Source organism: Raphanus sativus, chromosome 8, assembly GCF_000801105.2.
Source record: "Raphanus sativus cultivar WK10039 chromosome 8, ASM80110v3, whole genome shotgun sequence".
Taxonomy (NCBI): Eukaryota; Viridiplantae; Streptophyta; class Magnoliopsida; order Brassicales; family Brassicaceae; genus Raphanus; species Raphanus sativus.
Window position 1 is genome coordinate 4901840 of NC_079518.1, and position 17627 is coordinate 4919466.

The 17627-nt window shown below is 33.7% G+C and overlaps 3 protein-coding genes, 2 long non-coding RNA genes and 1 other non-coding gene across 7 annotated transcripts; 4 read left to right on the forward strand and 2 right to left on the reverse strand.

Moving 5' to 3' along the window:
• Nucleotides 1–1978: 1978 nt before the first annotated feature.
• LOC108821062 (uncharacterized) lies at nt 1979–2705 on the forward strand. The gene is made up of 2 exons (XR_001944463.2): nt 1979–2338; nt 2447–2705. It is a non-coding gene; the product is annotated as an uncharacterized LOC108821062 (long non-coding RNA).
• A 1676-nt stretch (nt 2706–4381) lies between these two features.
• On the forward strand, nt 4382–4469 carry LOC130499278 (small nucleolar RNA R160). The gene has a single exon (XR_008938158.1). It is a non-coding gene; the product is annotated as a small nucleolar RNA R160 (small nucleolar RNA).
• Nucleotides 4470–6146: 1677 nt separating this feature from the next.
• Nucleotides 6147–6871, reverse strand: LOC108819205 (GCN5-related N-acetyltransferase 1, chloroplastic). Its single transcript, XM_018592200.2, has one exon. It carries the CDS (start codon nt 6730–6732, stop codon nt 6172–6174), a length of 561 nt encoding a protein of 186 aa, XP_018447702.1. The 5' UTR covers nt 6733–6871; the 3' UTR covers nt 6147–6171.
• A 2402-nt stretch (nt 6872–9273) lies between these two features.
• LOC108821070 (protein SOB FIVE-LIKE 1) lies at nt 9274–11159 on the reverse strand. Of its 2 annotated transcripts, none has more exons than XM_018594116.2 (4): nt 10783–11159; nt 10282–10342; nt 10095–10165; nt 9274–10001 (listed from the first exon to the last, which is right to left on the reverse strand). In XM_018594116.2, exon 4 carries the CDS (start codon nt 9997–9999, stop codon nt 9559–9561), a length of 441 nt encoding a protein of 146 aa, XP_018449618.1. In that variant the 5' UTR covers nt 10000–10001; nt 10095–10165; nt 10282–10342; nt 10783–11159; the 3' UTR covers nt 9274–9558. The 2 variants fall into 2 exon arrangements, with proteins under 2 accessions (XP_018449618.1, XP_056848276.1); XM_056992296.1 differs by having other exon boundaries at nt 10748–11159.
• LOC130498731 (uncharacterized) lies at nt 9895–11789 on the forward strand. The gene is made up of 3 exons (XR_008937671.1): nt 9895–10035; nt 10225–10368; nt 11191–11789. It is a non-coding gene; the product is annotated as an uncharacterized LOC130498731 (long non-coding RNA).
• Nucleotides 11790–12991: 1202 nt separating this feature from the next.
• LOC130498300 (ceramide synthase 1 LOH3-like) lies at nt 12992–14767 on the forward strand. The gene is made up of 6 exons (XM_056991534.1): nt 12992–13264; nt 13363–13583; nt 13696–13851; nt 13954–14139; nt 14220–14419; nt 14537–14767. The coding sequence occupies exons 1-6, from the start codon at nt 13133–13135 to the stop codon at nt 14569–14571; spliced, it is 930 nt and encodes a 309-aa protein (XP_056847514.1). The 5' UTR covers nt 12992–13132; the 3' UTR covers nt 14572–14767.
• The last annotated feature ends 2860 nt before the right edge of the window (nt 14768–17627 follow it).

Genomic DNA, 17627 nt, shown 5'->3' on the forward strand with positions numbered 1-17627 from the left:
AGATATTAATTTAAGTTATGTATATATAGTGATAACTGATAGGGCTAATTCCACCTCGATTTGAAGGAAAACGAATATTCTATCCTCAAAATTTTAATCCTAATAATCCCAAAATTTTAGTTTATAATTTAAAATTTTGAAATAACTATAACTAAGAAATCAACAAATAGAAAAAAATATTAACTATGAGTTTTGACTCTAGAAAACAATATTAACTATGAGATTTGATAATATTAAGGAATCCAATAATTTATATGATCAAAATTATTTGTCTATCACCATTTATGTTGATTGCTTAGTTAAAAAAAGTATTGGAACTTAAATTAAAGGATTGTAAAGACTAAATTTAATATTGTACAATCAGTTAAGAGATTAAACCAATCATATCTGTTTATTCAAGCAATAAATACATATTCAAATCATCGTCAACTAAATAACATATGTATAGACGATAATTTGGAATATAGTTTTAACTTATAGCTCATTAGAGCTCACTTTAAACAGTAAGAAACCTAAACTTACGTTTAGCAAATTCACTAAAAGGTACCGTAGATATTAGTTCAAGTCATGTATATATAGTGATAACTGATAGGGTTAGTTCCATCTCGATTTGAAATAAAACGAATATTCTATCCCCAAAATTTTAATCCTAATAATCCCTAACTTTTAGTTTATAATTCAAATTTATTGAAAAGTATTATAACTAAGAAATCAACAAATAAGAAAAAATATCAACTATGAGATTTGACTCTAGGTAACAATATTAACTATGACTCTATGAGATTTGACAATATTAAGGAATCCAATAATTTAATGCATATGGTCAAAATTATTTATCTGTCACCATTTATGTTGATTGTTTAGTTAAAAAAAAAATCTTGGGGCTTAAATTAAGGGATTGCAAAGACTAAATTTAATATTGTACAATCAATTAAGAAATAAAACCAATTATATCTGTTTATTCAAGTTCTAAATATATATTCAAATCATCGTCAAGTAAATGATATATGTATAGAAGATAATTTGGAATATAGTTTTAAAAATATTTTTTGATCATGAAAATATAATAAAACTAAAGAAAATTTATTTGTTTCAATAGTGATTCAGAAATTAAGGTTATAGTACGAAAAATATATATTTGTTTCAACAGTGATTCATCAAAACAATTGAAAATATATTTTTTTAAAAATCAAATTAGTTTACAGTAAATAATCTGATTCCCCCTAACCGAGTACCAATTATATTAACACGGCTGGTTTTACTGGTCAAGTTAATAAGGCATATATTTTGACTTGGTATTATCTACATGTAAATCTATAAATGACAACTTCACTTTCATATATAATATGTTAGTATATTATATGATTAATTTAGATATATAGAAGTGGATTATATTATGTTGGTATTTAACGTCATATACATTAGAAGTTATATATATTAGAAGTTATGAATCAAATAAAAGTCATATATAACATAATGAAAAGAAAATATATAACATAATGATATTTTTAATCATATTTAAAGAGTATTTAAGCGATATATGACAGCCAAACAAATAATGTAACGGTCCAGTTTATATTTAAATTATGTTTGGTCCGTCTAAATTAACGTATTAATATTTTTTTGTTTATATGTAACAGTCCATGATGTAACAAATATGTCCAATGGCATTCTATTGTAAATACTCTAGTAAATTATGTCTATTTTAATAAGTGGGCTGAGAAGGGCTATGGAACTGCCACATAAGTAATGGCATTTTTGTTAATCATACATCAAGCCAAGGTTCATTACTAATAGTGCTCCTCAAATAATAAGAAGGGGATATGTTGTACGAATGTACCCCCGCTTCCCTTGATTTCTTGGGTAAAATATTGATTATTATTTAAAAATTTCAGCAGGTTTTCAAAATCTATATATACAAAGTAAGGTTCTTTCTCTCCTGCTGACACGTAGGACGACACATCACTAATTCGAAGTCTAAGGAGACGACACGTGTCTGTGTCTGTTAAGTGTTATTGGGCTTAAGTTCAGATTGTGTTTTCGGCCCAGAAACTCTGCTATGCTCTAACACTAATATAATCTGACGACGCTTTCTCTCCTCTGCGTTTTCGACAAATCCCACCCATTACTCCTCATTTACTTCCATCCTTTAATTCAATCTTAATGAGAGAACCTAGATCCTTTCACCTCCCTTTGCTCCTCATGTTATATAAACCTCCTCCTCTAATCTCACCTCGATCCATTTTCGACAACCTCATGGCACTGAAATCTGATCAAATCTCTTGCAAGTTTTAGTTCCAGTAAGCCCTACATTTTAACGACATCTCAGGTCCTCAAGGTTACTGCTTCTCTACTCTCTGTTTTAGTGTCTGGCTAATCTTTTCAATTGTTATTGTCATCTCTCATGGATTGTTAAATTAATTATCTTTTCTGTTTTTTCCTTTAGCTATGAGCTGGAAAGCTGAAACCCTTACGATGTCCTCCCCTGCTAAACTCTGCTGCGGCCAAGTTTTCTCCAAGAAATATCTCACTTTCTCAGGCCCTTTGCCTAATTACTTTTACTGGGTAATATAGGCGTTTCCCTTTTCTTTTTGAAACGGATGTATGAGTCTCAGATGAATTATGTCATCTTGGCTGTCTTTATCTCAGCAACTTTATATTGTAATTGGTTAAGTTTCAATAAAAAAAAATATTTTTTGTATTAATTGCCAGCCTAGCGTAGAAGCCAAAGGCCAAGTTGATATTCTCATCTTTAGTGCACTTTGTACAGTAAGATCATATTCCAAACAAATCTATTATTGGAGTTAGTCGTCTGAGCTAGGAGTTTCTAATCTCCCTATTATTTTTATCGTATGAAGTGATAATCTTTTATCATAATTTTTGTCGCCAGACCAATTCGTTAGAGGGGATTTAGATTCTATATGGAACCATAACGAAAACTCAGTATCGTTTCTTTAACTGATTATCATTTTGATTCGGAAACTTTGTAGCCTTTTTGTGACTAACAAATAGACAATGTTGAAGAAGCCAAGCAGTTCAACTTCTAAGTCTGAATGAAACAGCTCATTAGTTTCTGTACTGAGTTTACAGTGGAAATATATAAAAGGTTATGATCATATTTATGATTAGTTTATTTACCCATTGTCATAGTTTAATCTCTTAGTTCCTGTATAACACTACAATTCATTGTCTTTTCAGTTGTACTTCGATTAAACTGAGAAAGTTATCCTTTCATGCCTATTTGTCTATTATTTATATGATATTTAGAGTGGCTCAATGCGTTTGTATACATGTAATTTTTAATTATTTACTCCCAACATCGTTCAATTTTTACAAGTCACTTTTTTCACCAAATACAAGTTATTTATTTATAAACTTCAGTTTCCCTTATCGTTCAAATGTTACTAAAGGAAGGCTTTTGTTATACCAACAACTTTTCTGGTCGTATATTTAAAACCCAATGAATAGAATAACTTATAACGCTTTAAACGCAGCCTCAAAGTAAAAGAATCAAAGAAACCTTATATTAATGGAGCTAATTTTGTATTCTCTAAAAATAAAAAATAATTAATGAATGTTACTGTCATTTTAGTTCAAACCGAAAATATCTATTAGAAATAACAATATGATCTCAAAATTCTTTACATTATTTGTTTGTTTATAATATCATTTTCTATAATGATTTAAATGCTTCATAAATCAATAAAAAATCATAAAAAATAGTTTTTATTATAACTTCCCGCCCGTAGGGCGGGCCGACCCTAGTGGTCTTATATTTCATAGTATAGCATAAAGTGTTACTTTGGGAGTGGTTAGTAAAACAAAAATCACTTTGGGCCGATAGAAAAGCCCAATCGTTTTTACCAAAAAAAAAAAAAGAAAAGCCCAACCAACCCAGTTCTTGTTAACCTACATGGTTGTTGTCTTGTTATAAAATGCTTGTCCATGAAATCCCTAAACCAAACAGCCGCGACTAGCATCAACCAAACAAAATTCTCGACAAATTTTCTGATTCGTCATTTATCATTTATTGAATTGTGGTCATATCATTAGGATCATATAGCAAAGTTTGTTGATTTATTGGTTTTGTGCTCAGAAAGTTTGGATTTTTCTTTGTATGTTTACTTGTGATAGATAGTATCAGCACCCTATAGCCCCTTGCATCTTTGAGTATATAGATGCCAAGGAACAAAATCGAGAAAAGGGTACTCTTTTGGTGCTATATATTGGCACTTGCTTCTCTTTCTTATATCTGGGATGTTCAATAGCTTTGGAACTTCCCAGAATATGCGTATTGGCCAATAGTTATTCAGATATTGGTCTTCTGGTTCGTGGGGTTAGGTTTTATGGGTTTGCTTAACTTGTGTTAGAAGTAAAGCAGGGCATGATGATGAGAATATAAAATAGCCTCTGAATTTAATTTCATGTGGATCTTATATTTACATACCTTCAAAGTTCTCTGAGTTGCTCTGCTTTCTCTCTCTTTGAAATCAGTTTTTTTCTCTACTATTGTAGCTTTTTGAGTTCATTGGAGGAGAGTCTGAGATTTGTTTTTTAATTTGGGTCAATTATAACTAGTTTGTGCTGTGAAGTACCTTTGGCATCGCACCTAAGAAAATCATAGTCTGTTTAAGCTGGTTTAATGCTTCAGACTACACGAGCATGGTGCTATATGAAATTTCTTCAATGAGTTTTTGTTCATTGCCATGTTGATTATTTAATGTTGACATGGCTTGGCTTTAAAAGAACATTTTCTTTTATCTTAATTATCTTTTAGGAACAAAGAATCGTGTTTTTGTTTTCTCATATGAATCTATTTGAATTGGTTAGCCTTTGGGAAATTGAAATGCATAAAATCAATTGAGACGCAAGAGTAGTTAACAAAAGATGAAAACTTGTGAGTCAGTCTGGTGCTAAGACTAATGACCTTGTCGGTGTTGTTTCTACTACATCTATCGAGTACAAAAATTACATGGTGCGACAATTGGATAAATACTTGATTACATGTGCTTGTGCTTATGAACCCATTTCACATGTCTTTTCTGATTGTGGTTTCTGCCGGAACAAATCTAATCCATTTCGTTCGTGGTACTGAAGAAACTGCATAAGCTCTTGTTTTAGAGCTCCTCTCAAATGTCTAGAGATTTGAAAGAATTCAAAAGTATTCATGAAAAAAGAGTTAGTTAGTTAGTTAGTCAGTCTTTTATAGATCAAATAGTGAAGCACATGTTTGCAGATTTGAGGATCATGAGTTGATGTTGCAGCAGTTTGACGATGATTTCCAACAGATTCCATGTCTAATGAGTATATCTGCCTCCGTTTTTTGTCGTAGATGCTGCTCTTGTCGATAAGAAAATAACAAAAGGGTAACCTCAAGGCGTCAGCCAGCAATAAAACTCCCTCTTTCGGTGTATTTTTTCAGCTTCTCATTGTATCACACTGCACCAGTTGTTGTTATTGAGATAAAATAAATCAAACAGAAACTAATCATTACTTCACCATTGCCTACTTCTGTAGTTACATCCTCTTACGTTTCCCTGACGGAAACTTGCCAAAATTTCCTCAAATCATGCCTATAACTCGAAGCAACTTTCCAACGAAGTAGGAATCAACCATAGTCTACTTCAATAAAAATAAACGACCAGATAACACGAACGTCTCGTTTAGTAATCTCAAAACTATAGTACACGTGTATTATCTATTTATCTATATGACTAGAAAAAGTATTGTCCGTGTTGTATATTCACACGAGGGGTTCTGTCTGAAACTGCGCTATAAGCTCTGGTCGTGTTGTGATACGTGTCCAAACAAAAGGCTTTTCTTCTTCTTTCTTCGACCACATCTTAACCGTAGCAGAGAAAATCAAGAGAAACATTCTGCAAGAGAATGATCGGAATAAGCGTGCAGACAGCAATGGATCTAATCGTCGCCGGAATCTCACTAACGATCGGATTAGGTTTCTTCGCTCTCATCACCACCATCCTCTGCTCCGTCGCCTTCTTCCACCACGCCAAATCCACTTCTTAAAACAATTGTATCACACAAAGATTCAAACTTTTATCACAATTGTATCGCAAAGATTCAAACTTTATCTTAGCTCTCTGTTTCCAAAAACAGAGTGTAGTGACTACAGAGACACATTGTAATGTTAAATCGAAGAAAAAAGTTTATTCATTTTCTCTGTTTGCGTACATACACCATCCCTCGGATCCCATCCGGGTCGGAAACGAACCCGAGCGGGCGGTAAAACCCGAGAACCCGGGGCTCCGAATACAGAGCGATGTTGCAGATCCCTTTCCTCCGCAGATCCTCCACTAGCCGCTCCATCACCGCCTTCCCGAGCCCCGAGCCCTGGTACGAAGGATCCACCACCACGTCCCATATGATCGCGTTGAACACTCCGTCCCCCGTCGCCCTCGCGAACGCCACCGGCCGCCGCGTCTTCTCGCTCTCCACCCACAGCATCGCGTCGGTGTGCCGCAGGGCGACCTCGATCTTCGCGGGGTCTCGCCGCGGGAACCCCACGGCGACGAAGACGGAGTTGAGATGGTCTAGGTTCAGGCCTTCGGCGGTGCGGCGGAGGAGGAAGCCTTTGGAGTGGAGATCCTCGTCGGTAATCGAGTAGCTCGCCGACGGAAACACAGCTTGTGATGATGGCTGTGCTGCGTTTGAGGTGGCTCTTAACCGGAGAGAAGGTTGAGGAGGAGTGGAGATTGGGCCTCTGAGAAGCATGGCGGTAGTACTCTGTTTCTTGTTAAAGTTTAGAACTTTGGCAAACGAAATGTTGAAAGATTGAAACTTTTTTTTTGTTTTGTTTCTTTCACTGAATTGGGGATAAAGAGTGGATAAACTCTGTGTGTGGCTGTGGATGACTAAAGAAACTCGTGGTTGTGAGAGACCGTTGTCGTTTGGTAGTCAAGACTGGAGAGTCAAATGAGTTGTTAGTTACTTGGAAAGAAGAGAACAAATGTATATATAACAATACTTTGAGTTTTGCTTCAGTGATCCCTCCTTGTTAGTTTGTATCATTCTTATGGTTAAATCTGTAGATTCTTATCACAGCCTCATTGTCTAATGCAAACAAGTAGCTGTTAGTGATTTGATTGTTCTGTGCCTGTTTTGTGTGTAAGAAAGTTTTAAGATCTCTGGCACGTCTTCTTTCTTTGCTCATCAAAGACTTCTAGATTCCTTCTCCAAGTATATGTCCTGGAGTTGATGAGGATATTCTTATAATATAGAAGCTCACATTTCTCGTATCTATCTGGCCTATTCAAAAGATTGTTTTTATATGGTAGTTTGGACAATGGTTTTGCTTCCATGGCGGGGTTGCTTCTTGTTTGAAACTATACTAAGATATTTTGCATATTCTTATGCTCTTGTCCTCGTTTATACAGTAACCAAAACTAGAAATATATATTGGAGTATTCGCTAGTCAGACGCTGATGCATTGCAACTCGATCGTGCATATCTTCAGTACCATTGTTAAATACTCCATCCGTTTTTAAATGATGGATGTTCTAGAAAAAAATTGTTTCAAAAAGATAGTTTTTTTACATTTTCAATATTTGGTTTAGTGAAAAATTGTAAGTTTCAAAAAAAATAATAGTGTTTATTGAATTTATATCGACTAAAAGTTATGAAAAATTGTTTTCACAATGCACTTACAATCAAAATTTAATAAGTTTTCTTAATATTTGTGAAAATTCTAAAATAACTATCTGTTTTTGGAGTATATATTGGAGTATCAGACGCTGATGCACTGCAACCCGATCGTGCATATCTTCAGTACCATTGTTACTATTGTTTCTTTCCAGCTCTACAGCTTGTAAACCCGCTGGTAATGTTTAATGTTTATGTTCTGCTTTTGATTAATCCAACAGTGTACATGAAAGACCTGCACCTTCTCTGTATTCACTAAGGCTGTTGGTAGACCCCCAGGAAAAATGCGCAGACTATATCATCCTTAAGTGTTAAGAGAGATACGGTAGGTTGAAGGTGGTAGGCACAATGAGAGGGAGCAAATGAGCGGTTAATAAAGTCTTATCATTTTCTTGTCCTTCCAGGTCTCATGCTTTCTCAAAACTTTCTTGACATTTCCAAGGACTTGATCTTGTCTTATCATTTTCTAAGGACTTGATCTTGGCACTAGCCCACTACAATCAAAATCAAATCTGGAAATTCAAACGTGACATTCTCTTAGTTCGATGTGCTGATTGGATTTCATATAGTTTCTTGAAGACATGACTTTTTTGACAAGAAAGATTTTAAACCTAGTTTTGTTTTGTATTAGTACTGTTAGGCCTAGGTACTGTTTCGAAAATCAATAATGATTGGTGGTTGTTTGGTGTACCAAGACACTGTTGTGCTTTCTTAGGTTGTCTAAATGCTTTTACTAATCTTTCTCGGCAGTCATTGTCAACTAGGAATGGAACATGCACATGCTATTGTTGACACAAATGCTTAGTTCTTGGCCTTTAATCGTTGAACTAGTCTGGTCCTTCAATCTTTAATCTATGCTTTCACCAAGCAATATTCTCTCATGTATCTTCACGTTTTGTGGGTCACGTAATTAGGTTGTGACGGCCCATCTTTCGTTTTCATCCTTCTGTTTACTGCTCCTACAAGCATTATGATGGGATTTAGAGGGCTATACAAAGTCGAAAGCGACCTAAGAATAACATCAACGTGAGGGTCTTCCTCTTCTGGAAAGTTGCCAGCTATAAAGTCTCTTTGTTCTCTTCTGTTCCCATTAATTGTTGCCTCACTAAAGCTTATTACTGTGCAATGATTATCTAGAGCTAAGTTGCTATATCTACCAGTTTTTTTTATCTTTTCTAATAACTCATTTCCTGATATGCAAATAGTTTCTTAAGAAGTGTTTATAGTAATTGGAAATGACAGGTTGTGAATGATTACAGTTTGTTGTGTTGTAAACAAATCATGTGAAGCTCTTGAAAGTAGCTTGACATTTTGTTAAACAATCAAAGATCTGCTGTTAGCTACTTGGGCCACACATCGTAGAAACAATATTGGTAACCTAAGAAAACTCCTGTTTTTGTCATTAACCGCTTTGTCCTCTACCATGAATGAGCGTTTCTTTTTCTTGGAAAAAAAAGATGATTAGTATTTCTTGAATGATGTGTTCTTTTCAATGCTAAAGAGTAGTTATCAATTGATTACTACCGTAAATTAATCAGGATTTTTTCTTCCAAGAATCATCTTCTTGGTGGCTCTTGTGTTGAACATGCAGATCAAGATATGCTTTGTTTTTTGTGTGTTAAGAAAGAAGTATACGAAGAACAGGGTTCATATGATATAACAAGATGTTCTAACGGAGAACCGTGCAGATAACTTATTCGTGACAGCATCTACCAAAAAACAAAAGAACATATGCTGGAAAAAAAAAAAAGAAAAACAATGCAACTACCTACACACATGGCTTATTAAGGGCAAACAACAGGGCTTGGGTGAGAGATATTGAAACCTCTCTTTGCATTACATGATTTGGATTCTAAGTGAACCATCATCATATCTTCTTCTCTTTTTCTTCATGAGTATTTATTTGGTTTTGCTCACCTTGCCTTTACTCTGGACACGACTAGCTGCACTTGTTCTTGTTCTAGCTTTGAGCTCTGACTTTTCTCCTTCGTTGCTTAATGTTTTCTCTGCGTGTTGGCTTTTTTGAATGCAGACTTGTTTAGAAACATTCTTCCTCGCTGCATTTTTGTTGATGTTCTTTGGGAGCTGATTGCTAGGCCCTGAGGATGCATCAGAAGCCATTGAATCATCACTCTCCTCATCACCACCACCATCATCAGCCTCTTTTACCTTTGAATCATCATCAATGTCAACACCATCATCATCGTCTTCATCATCAGCAACAATATAGGAATGGTCATTTCCATGGAAGGCGTCTTCTATGTACATAGTCCACCCTGACTCACAACTGTTGTATTCCTCCTCCTCCTCAGAGACTCCATGGTTCCTTGGAGACTCCATGGCTTTGAGCAACGCAAAGAAGAACACAAAAGCAAGGTTTTGAGTTTAGCACATATGCAAAAAAGATACACTTGCTTTTTAAATAAGTTACCTACCTTGCTTGTTTGAATCCACTTCAGCAATTTACTCCCTGATATAGGCTCTGTGTCTCTTTCTCTCTTTGGCTCTGCTCTTCCAACATCAATAAATATTAAGTTTCTTTTTTATTTGTTTGTCAAATATCAGGAAAAGCAGGAGCCTATAAGAAGCCTCATATAATTGAAGAGAAGGAGTAAGTTTCACCACATGGCAACCCTTAGCACCATTGTTTTCACTCCCTTGAAGCACTACCAGACAAAGCCAACTGCAGATATATATATTTCAAGGAAGGTTAGTGCATCTTCATTATAAAATTACTCTATGAAAATTGTAAGCCTATGCTCTTCTTCTTTTTCTATAATATAACTAAACATATATATTTTTTTTGTCAAACATAACTAAACATATATAAATCTAAACTTTCCTTTAAATTTTTTTTTGGTTCCTAACAAACTGTAATCTTATCTACAGTCAGAACACATCAATACACAAAACAATTAGTGATGTGTAAGCAAAGTTCATAAGTTTTACTTGTCCTTTCTGTGCTCTTTTGATTGGTGACAACCAAATGTTACTGCAAGTTTTAACTTCTCTCTGCACTCTCTCTCTCTTTATGTATCTTAAATATTAAAGATCAGCTTTTTTGAGGTGGAAACCAGAAGAGACCCACCTCAACAAACAAGAAGGAATAAAAGAAGCATTTACTTAATTAGGTTAAGAGCTGTTCCTCTTCCTCATTCCTTTAATACTCTCTTCTTCCTCCTCCAATCCTCTCAGTGTCTTTAAAACTGTTGCAGCCTTTTCTTTCCCCCTTCGCTGTATTATTTTGTTTTTCTTAAAGAGAAAGACAAGAAAAAAGGAGTATAACAACTGTCACAATAAAAAAACTAATCAAGTCCATAATACTTGTCTTCAATGTTTCCTGTTTCTCTGGCGTCACCTTACCATGTTCTTCAATGGAGTCCTTCTTGGTGACAGCTAGCACATTCAAGTGTGTGTGAGAGTCCATATTACAAAAGTTTATATTTTGTTTTGACTTTGTTTAACTCATATTTGAGTTAAAACATATTTAGCTTTGGGGTTTAAACTAAAGACATTTTCATTTCATTGTAGTTAAAAAAAAAACAATTCTGAAAGGGGGTGGTACTACAGTGGGCCTCGTGAACTTGGAGAGATGTGTGTGTGAAGATTTATTCGAGTTTGTACACATCGTTAATGTCTGGAGACAATGGAGTTGGACTCATTGGATTTTTTTTCTTTTCATGTGAGACTGTGTAATGTCATTGTACGTCATTTATTATTGTCACTGATTCATTTATTTGTAGGTTTAAATATGGAAAAGTCACAGATATTGAAAGCATCATCATCAGAGATTCACTGGCTTGAAGTAATTGATAACTTTGGTTGGCAAGTCAGTGAGAAAAGGGACGGGACTTTGTGTTGTTTGCCTCATCTATTGTTTTCCTATACTTTGGTTGTTTGTTTACTATACCTTTGATATATATCCATGCACTTATGGTTTTGGATAGTTACATATAGCATAACCACACCGATTGGTCAACTCCACTAGATTTCTTTGTCCAACTTGTTCCTAACCATTTATATATGGTTTTTAGAAGTGTAATACTTGATTAAGAAGGTAGAACTTAAACTTTCTCGTGATTGTTTTTATGAATCTTTAACATATTATTTATCGTCAGCCACATCATTAACGCACGTCTCTAACAAATTCACTGTTTTTACTTTCGATGCATGCCCCTCTCACTCATAACTTGGTTGTTGTTTGCTTCTTTACTTTGGCTTTTATAAGTGAAGTGTATTTTTTTTTTTTTTGACAAATGGTCCACAATATTTTACCATCTTAAAAATGTTAAAACGTAAACATCCAATGATCCAATATAATATTTTCTATTTAAATGTGTTTATTTGTCAACGCTATTTAAATGTGTTTATTTGTCAACGCTATTTAAATGTGTGTTTTTGTCAACGCTATTTAAATGTGTTTAATGTTCGCATTTACGTTTTGTAATAACATTTTTACACAAAAATTGGAAAAAAGTTTTTTTTTTCTTTTATGTCCTTGTTAATACTTGAATAGAGAAATTAAAAAAAAATGCTCGCTTCTACACAAGAAATTAACCACAAATGTAGGAAACCGAGTTTGAGTAATAATAAAGTTTAGCAAAAAAAGTAATAATAAAGCTGTTGTTTGAGCCAAAAAAAATGCTCGCTTGGTTTCTTAAGATTCTGACTAATATGACATTTATCTTCATCCATATCAATAGCAAACTTATTATCAGTTTGTGAAACAAGTCTAAAACATGGAATCATCGCAGACGGCTATTTTCTTGAGTGGTGAAATAGAATTTGTAAATTACAAATGAGTTTGAGTTAACTTATACTGGTTGTTATTTGTTAACCCAATATGAAAGCTTGGTTAGATTGGCTCTCTAATTTGATGTCCATAAGTTACAACCTCGATGCTGGTTTCACGTAAATCAATATTTGATAAAAATAGAAGTTGTCGGCTCCCTCCTGACGAAATCATGTATGTAAATTTGTTTAGTGGTAATAATCACAAGCCGACATTCATTGTTTACGTATTTGTACTCCTTCTCACAGCTGTACCCATTTTCACCAACCAACTCAATCTTTCTTTTCTTCTTTTTAAAATGTGGTTTATTTCTACTTACTTCCATTATCCAATATACAAAACAAATTTCACCAACTTTATATTATTATCAACCAATCTTTTTATCTACAAACTTTTATATAGAATAATAATAAACTTTCCGAGACATCGGTAGTCAAATATCATTGTACTGATGTTTAAACCGATGTCGGTCCAACAGTTTGCTTTTGGTTCGTGATGGCTTGAACGGTTAGTTCTTCTTTTCTGATGTATTCTTTTTGCAAAAGTAAAGTCAAGTGGGATACTTTCCTCTTCTCTTTCTCCTCTGGGGTTGACTTTTAGACAAAGACTAAGAACAAGAAGTGAACACAAACAGAATAATGTTAAGCCAAACACTTCCGTTCTTGTAGGATCTTGACTAAAATGGATCTCAAAATCTTGAATTGGGACTGGGATCAAGAATCTTACCCAGCTTCTTCTGATTTCTGGGTCCTCATCTTCTTCGCTCCCTTCTTCCTTTTTCTCCGAATCATACTCGACGGATCCGTATTCGAGGTAAGTGATCCACCGCTATCTGCTTGAGTTCTATCTCTTAGTATTCACCATGACTTGAGAAGCAAGTAATCTCTCATGAGTAACCATCACATTTACAGAGAGTCGCTAACAGTATGGTGTTTCCTAGAGGAAACTGTGTTGATTCAAACGGTAGAAGAAAGAGGATAGTGAAGTTCAAAGAATCAGCTTGTAAATGTCTCTGCTCCATCTCTATCGAAGCACTTGCTCTCCACGTCACTTATAAGGAGCCATGGTTTAAAGACACGAGATGCTTCTGGTTAGGACCAGGAGACCAGATATGGCCTGAACAAAAGATAAAGTAAGATTCACGAACGAGCTTGACTTAATGTGTTACGTTAGACGCAAGAAACCGGTCAAGTATCCCTCAAACCCTAATTTCCTCTTTGAGTAATAATACATTAATTTTACAGGATGAAAATGAAGGGATTGTACATGTTTGTAGGCGGGTTGAATGTATATTCTTTCTTTGCTTTGTTCTTTTGGGAAACAAGACGATCTGATTTCAAAGTCATGATAGTTCATCACATTGTAACTTTATTCCTCATCATTTTGTCTTACGTTTTCAGGTACTCCTATAATAGTTAAAAGATATTAACGTTTAACATTTTTTTTTAACTTTTAAAGAGACTTTTAAATTTCACTTCCTCTTGTTATATTTTCTATACAAGATTTGCTCGTATAGGTTCTGTAATATTGGCTCTTCACGAAATCAGCGACGTGTTTCTAGAGATAGGCAAGATGTCCAAATACAGCGGCTTAGAATCCATGACTAGTGTCTCGTTCATCCTGTTTTTCCTGTCGTGGACGCTTCTGCGACTCGTGTATTACCCTTTATGGATCCTATGGAGTACCAGGTTTATACTATATTAAACCTTAGACACTGATGTTTTATGTCTTTTGGTTGCTCTCCATGTATGATATTTGACCTACGCAGCTATGAATCTATAAACGTGAAACTGGAGTGGGACAAGAAGCATACGATGGAAACTGGACTGCCATTTACAGTGTACTACGTTTTCAACACACTTCTCTGGTGCTTACAGATTCTTCACATCTACTGGTGGGTCTTGATATGTCGTGTGCTCATCATCGGCCTCCGTTCCAAAGGCAAAATCGATAGAGACGTTCGTTCTGGTTAGATTTTTATAAATGCATACATATCTAAACCAACAAATGTTTTATATATGTTCTTTTGATATTCAAAATAATATATTCAGCATTTTCTTAACCACTTCAATATATTCTTTGCAGACTCAGAAGGTGAAGATGATGAACACCAAGATTAATTGTCTGGACTCTTGTCCAATCAACATCAGTGATGTCGACTTGTTAGATACATTTGCCGAATAAAAACAATAGTTTTTGCGAATACCCGTAACCATATATATATATCTGTATTTAGTTCAGTGGTTTTGAGGATGCGTGAACAAAGCAATGATGAGAAATAACAAAGCTTTGGGACGTACACCCCTATCATAACTAGATCAGCCTGAACTTGAAACATAAACAGACAAAGGAGAATAAATCAAACAAGTGTAAACTGAAAAGCTAAACCCTACTTGATTAAAAAGAAACCCCAAAACAATATTGACACTGAATCATTATCCACCAAACAATCATGACCCAATGATTGAAATACATCAGTTACAAAAACAAAATGATTGAAATACACAAAAAAAAATTTTGAGCAAGAAATACACAATTTTAATCCCACTTTTTATGGAGAGGGATATTGGGATAATTATCTTCAATTTATCAATTAAGGTTATTATTATTTTATCGTTTTAAAATTTTGAGAAAGAAACAATGAAATATGCTTTTTGTTCAAGGTTTCTTATATATATGCTTTTGGTGTTAATGTGTGTAAACTAATTAAAGAGGGTCGTGAAGAGTGGATGTGAATGTTAGTCAGAGAATCTAAATTGCACACCACATGTGGACTAGTCATTTTGGCATCAGTTCGCGCATAAATCACAAGCTTACGACTTCTTATCTCTTGTCTTTTTCTACAATATTGTAAATAGTTCAATACATATATTTTGTTCTTGTCACTTTGTTCAATACATACTAGATTCTGACCCGCCCTTTAAAGGTCGGATATATTTTTGTGATTATATTTGTATTTTTTTTTAGTTATATTTGTGTAAATTTTAATCAAAATATATTTTATTAAATAATAACAATTAAAAAACGGATCCGGTATACGCTCGGTTAGGGCTGGATTACCAGTCAAACCCGCCAACTCGGGGGTTTCAATTTTGTTTTGGTAAAAAAATATGACCCGCACAATCCGCAAACAAATAATTTGTACCGACATCTGTCTCATTTAATTTTGCGGTTATCTGCGGGTTATAAATTTTTAAATAACTATTTAATTTAGTTACTATAAAAATATATTAATCATAAAAAATATATTTTTAAATTTAAATTGTTTTTTTAATTACCATATTTTTAAAAAAGTGTTTACTTCACTTTTTATTTTTGTTTATTAAATAATTTTCGGGTCGGCTGGTACCCGCAATCCAAAATCTACTAAGTCGCACCCACCCCAAATGAAATACTCATAACCCGCATCCACATTTGATTTCAAATAGTTGAACCAAATTTATGACCTGCCCTTAAAAGGATGGGTATATTTTTGTTTTATATTTTTTAGGAAATATTTTTTATAAAATCCAGGTTGTAACCAATTATATCTCTGAATATTTTTTTTTCTAGGATATATTTGATTTATCTGTCACATCTCTCAACCTATAAATATAGCTCCAAAAAATATACAAAATTCAAAATTGAGATTGGTATGATAAGAAGTTCGATATAGATAGGCCTTTAAAATATGAATTTAAGTTCCATGATAATGAGTTCGATACAAAAAAATATGACATTCCTAGAAAATAGGAATTTATCATTATGGAACTTCTTTGTTGTTGTTGCAGTTATATCTCGGCATATAAACATGTATATATAGATTGTTAAAGTTATATTTATAGGTTTCATGTATTTTTTAAATTAGACTCAACTATTATCAATTAGTCATATTGCTAAATTAATAGAATAGATTACACATAAAAAAATTTCATACAATTAAAAAATGGGTTTTGTAAATTTTGACGCAATAAAAATAAAAAGATCCAATTTAGTTGTGAAAAACCCAGTTGTATTTTATTTTTAAAATCGTGACTTATGGCCCAATCTTTAAACAAAAACCTAGAAAACAAAATCTAAGTTTGAGCGACTCTGTGTCCCAAAACAAAATCATGTAAGTCCTTTAGGACAACTTAGAAGTTGCGTGATAGTAATGGTTTGAGGAGTATCCATAAAAATCAAGTAATCGTTTAGTTTTAGGAATTTTTCAGGTAAGGTATAGTTTGTTTCTCGTAATTTGGGTTTATGGCCTGTTAATAATTTTTAGAGGATGTTTGACCAAAAAAAAATCGAGGATGTTGAACTCGAAATTCACTAATGGTCTAAGGATATTCATGATAATCCAGTGGTTGTTCGGTTTTAGTAATTTGACAGTTAAGTTTGAGTTGGTTTTAAGTTACAAAAAAAAAGTTTGAGTTGGTTTCTCACAATCTGGGTTACTGATAATCATGAATAGTTTGAAGAGTATTCATGATAATCAAGTAGTTGTTCAGTTCTAGGAATTTTCAGATAAGGTAGAATTTGTTTTTCAAAATCTGGGTTTTGTTCTGTTAGTCAGGAAGATAGAGGTTGTTGAACTTGAAATTCATGAATTGTCCGAGGAGTATTCTGGGTTTTTGTTCTGTTAAATCAATGAATCAATATTTGTTGTGATGAAAAAGAGAGGTAACTGTTGTTGTTAGATAAATAGAGAACGTGGTTATTTTGATTTATTTAGATGCAGTTATAAAATATTTATTTTATTTTTAATTAAGTAATGTGGGTTATAAAAAAGTGGACACAACTTTTATTAATAGGGCAAATTGCAGAATTAATAGAATAGATATCAGTTAATGCATTAGTAAGCGGTATGATTTAAATATTTTTGTCGGTTAGTGCAATACTAAGCAGTGTATATAATAATAAGTCACATTAATGGAAGTATTTAGTAAGGGTCCGTAAATTTTAGTCACAACATGTTTAATAGGTGCAAAAAAAAAATATGTCATGGTAATTTCAAATAGGACTCTATTTTAATAGAGTAGATATAAGAGATATTTTTGTAGAACAAAATACATGGGATATTACCAGAAGTTAGATTGACTAGTACATATTAACATGCAATTTTCTCCAGATTTATAAATAGAGCCGGGCCTGAGAAATTTTGATCCAGAAGCAAAAAAGTTATTTTGGCCCTTTACCGTTGAAAAAAAAATAG

Coding starts and splice junctions, on each gene's coding strand:
- LOC108819205 (XM_018592200.2), bottom strand. CDS start 6,732: ATGCTTCTCAGAGGCCCAATCTCCACTCCTCCTCAACCTTCTCTCCGG.
- LOC108821070 (XM_018594116.2), bottom strand. CDS start 9,999: ATGGAGTCTCCAAGGAACCATGGAGTCTCTGAGGAGGAGGAGGAATAC.
- LOC130498300 (XM_056991534.1), top strand. CDS start 13,133: ATGGATCTCAAAATCTTGAATTGGGACTGGGATCAAGAATCTTACCCA. Junction 13,584..13,695: donor TGGCCTGAACAAAAGATAAA/GTAAGATTCACG, acceptor TTAATTTTACAG/GATGAAAATGAAGGGATTGT. Junction 14,140..14,219: donor TGGATCCTATGGAGTACCAG/GTTTATACTATA, acceptor TGACCTACGCAG/CTATGAATCTATAAACGTGA.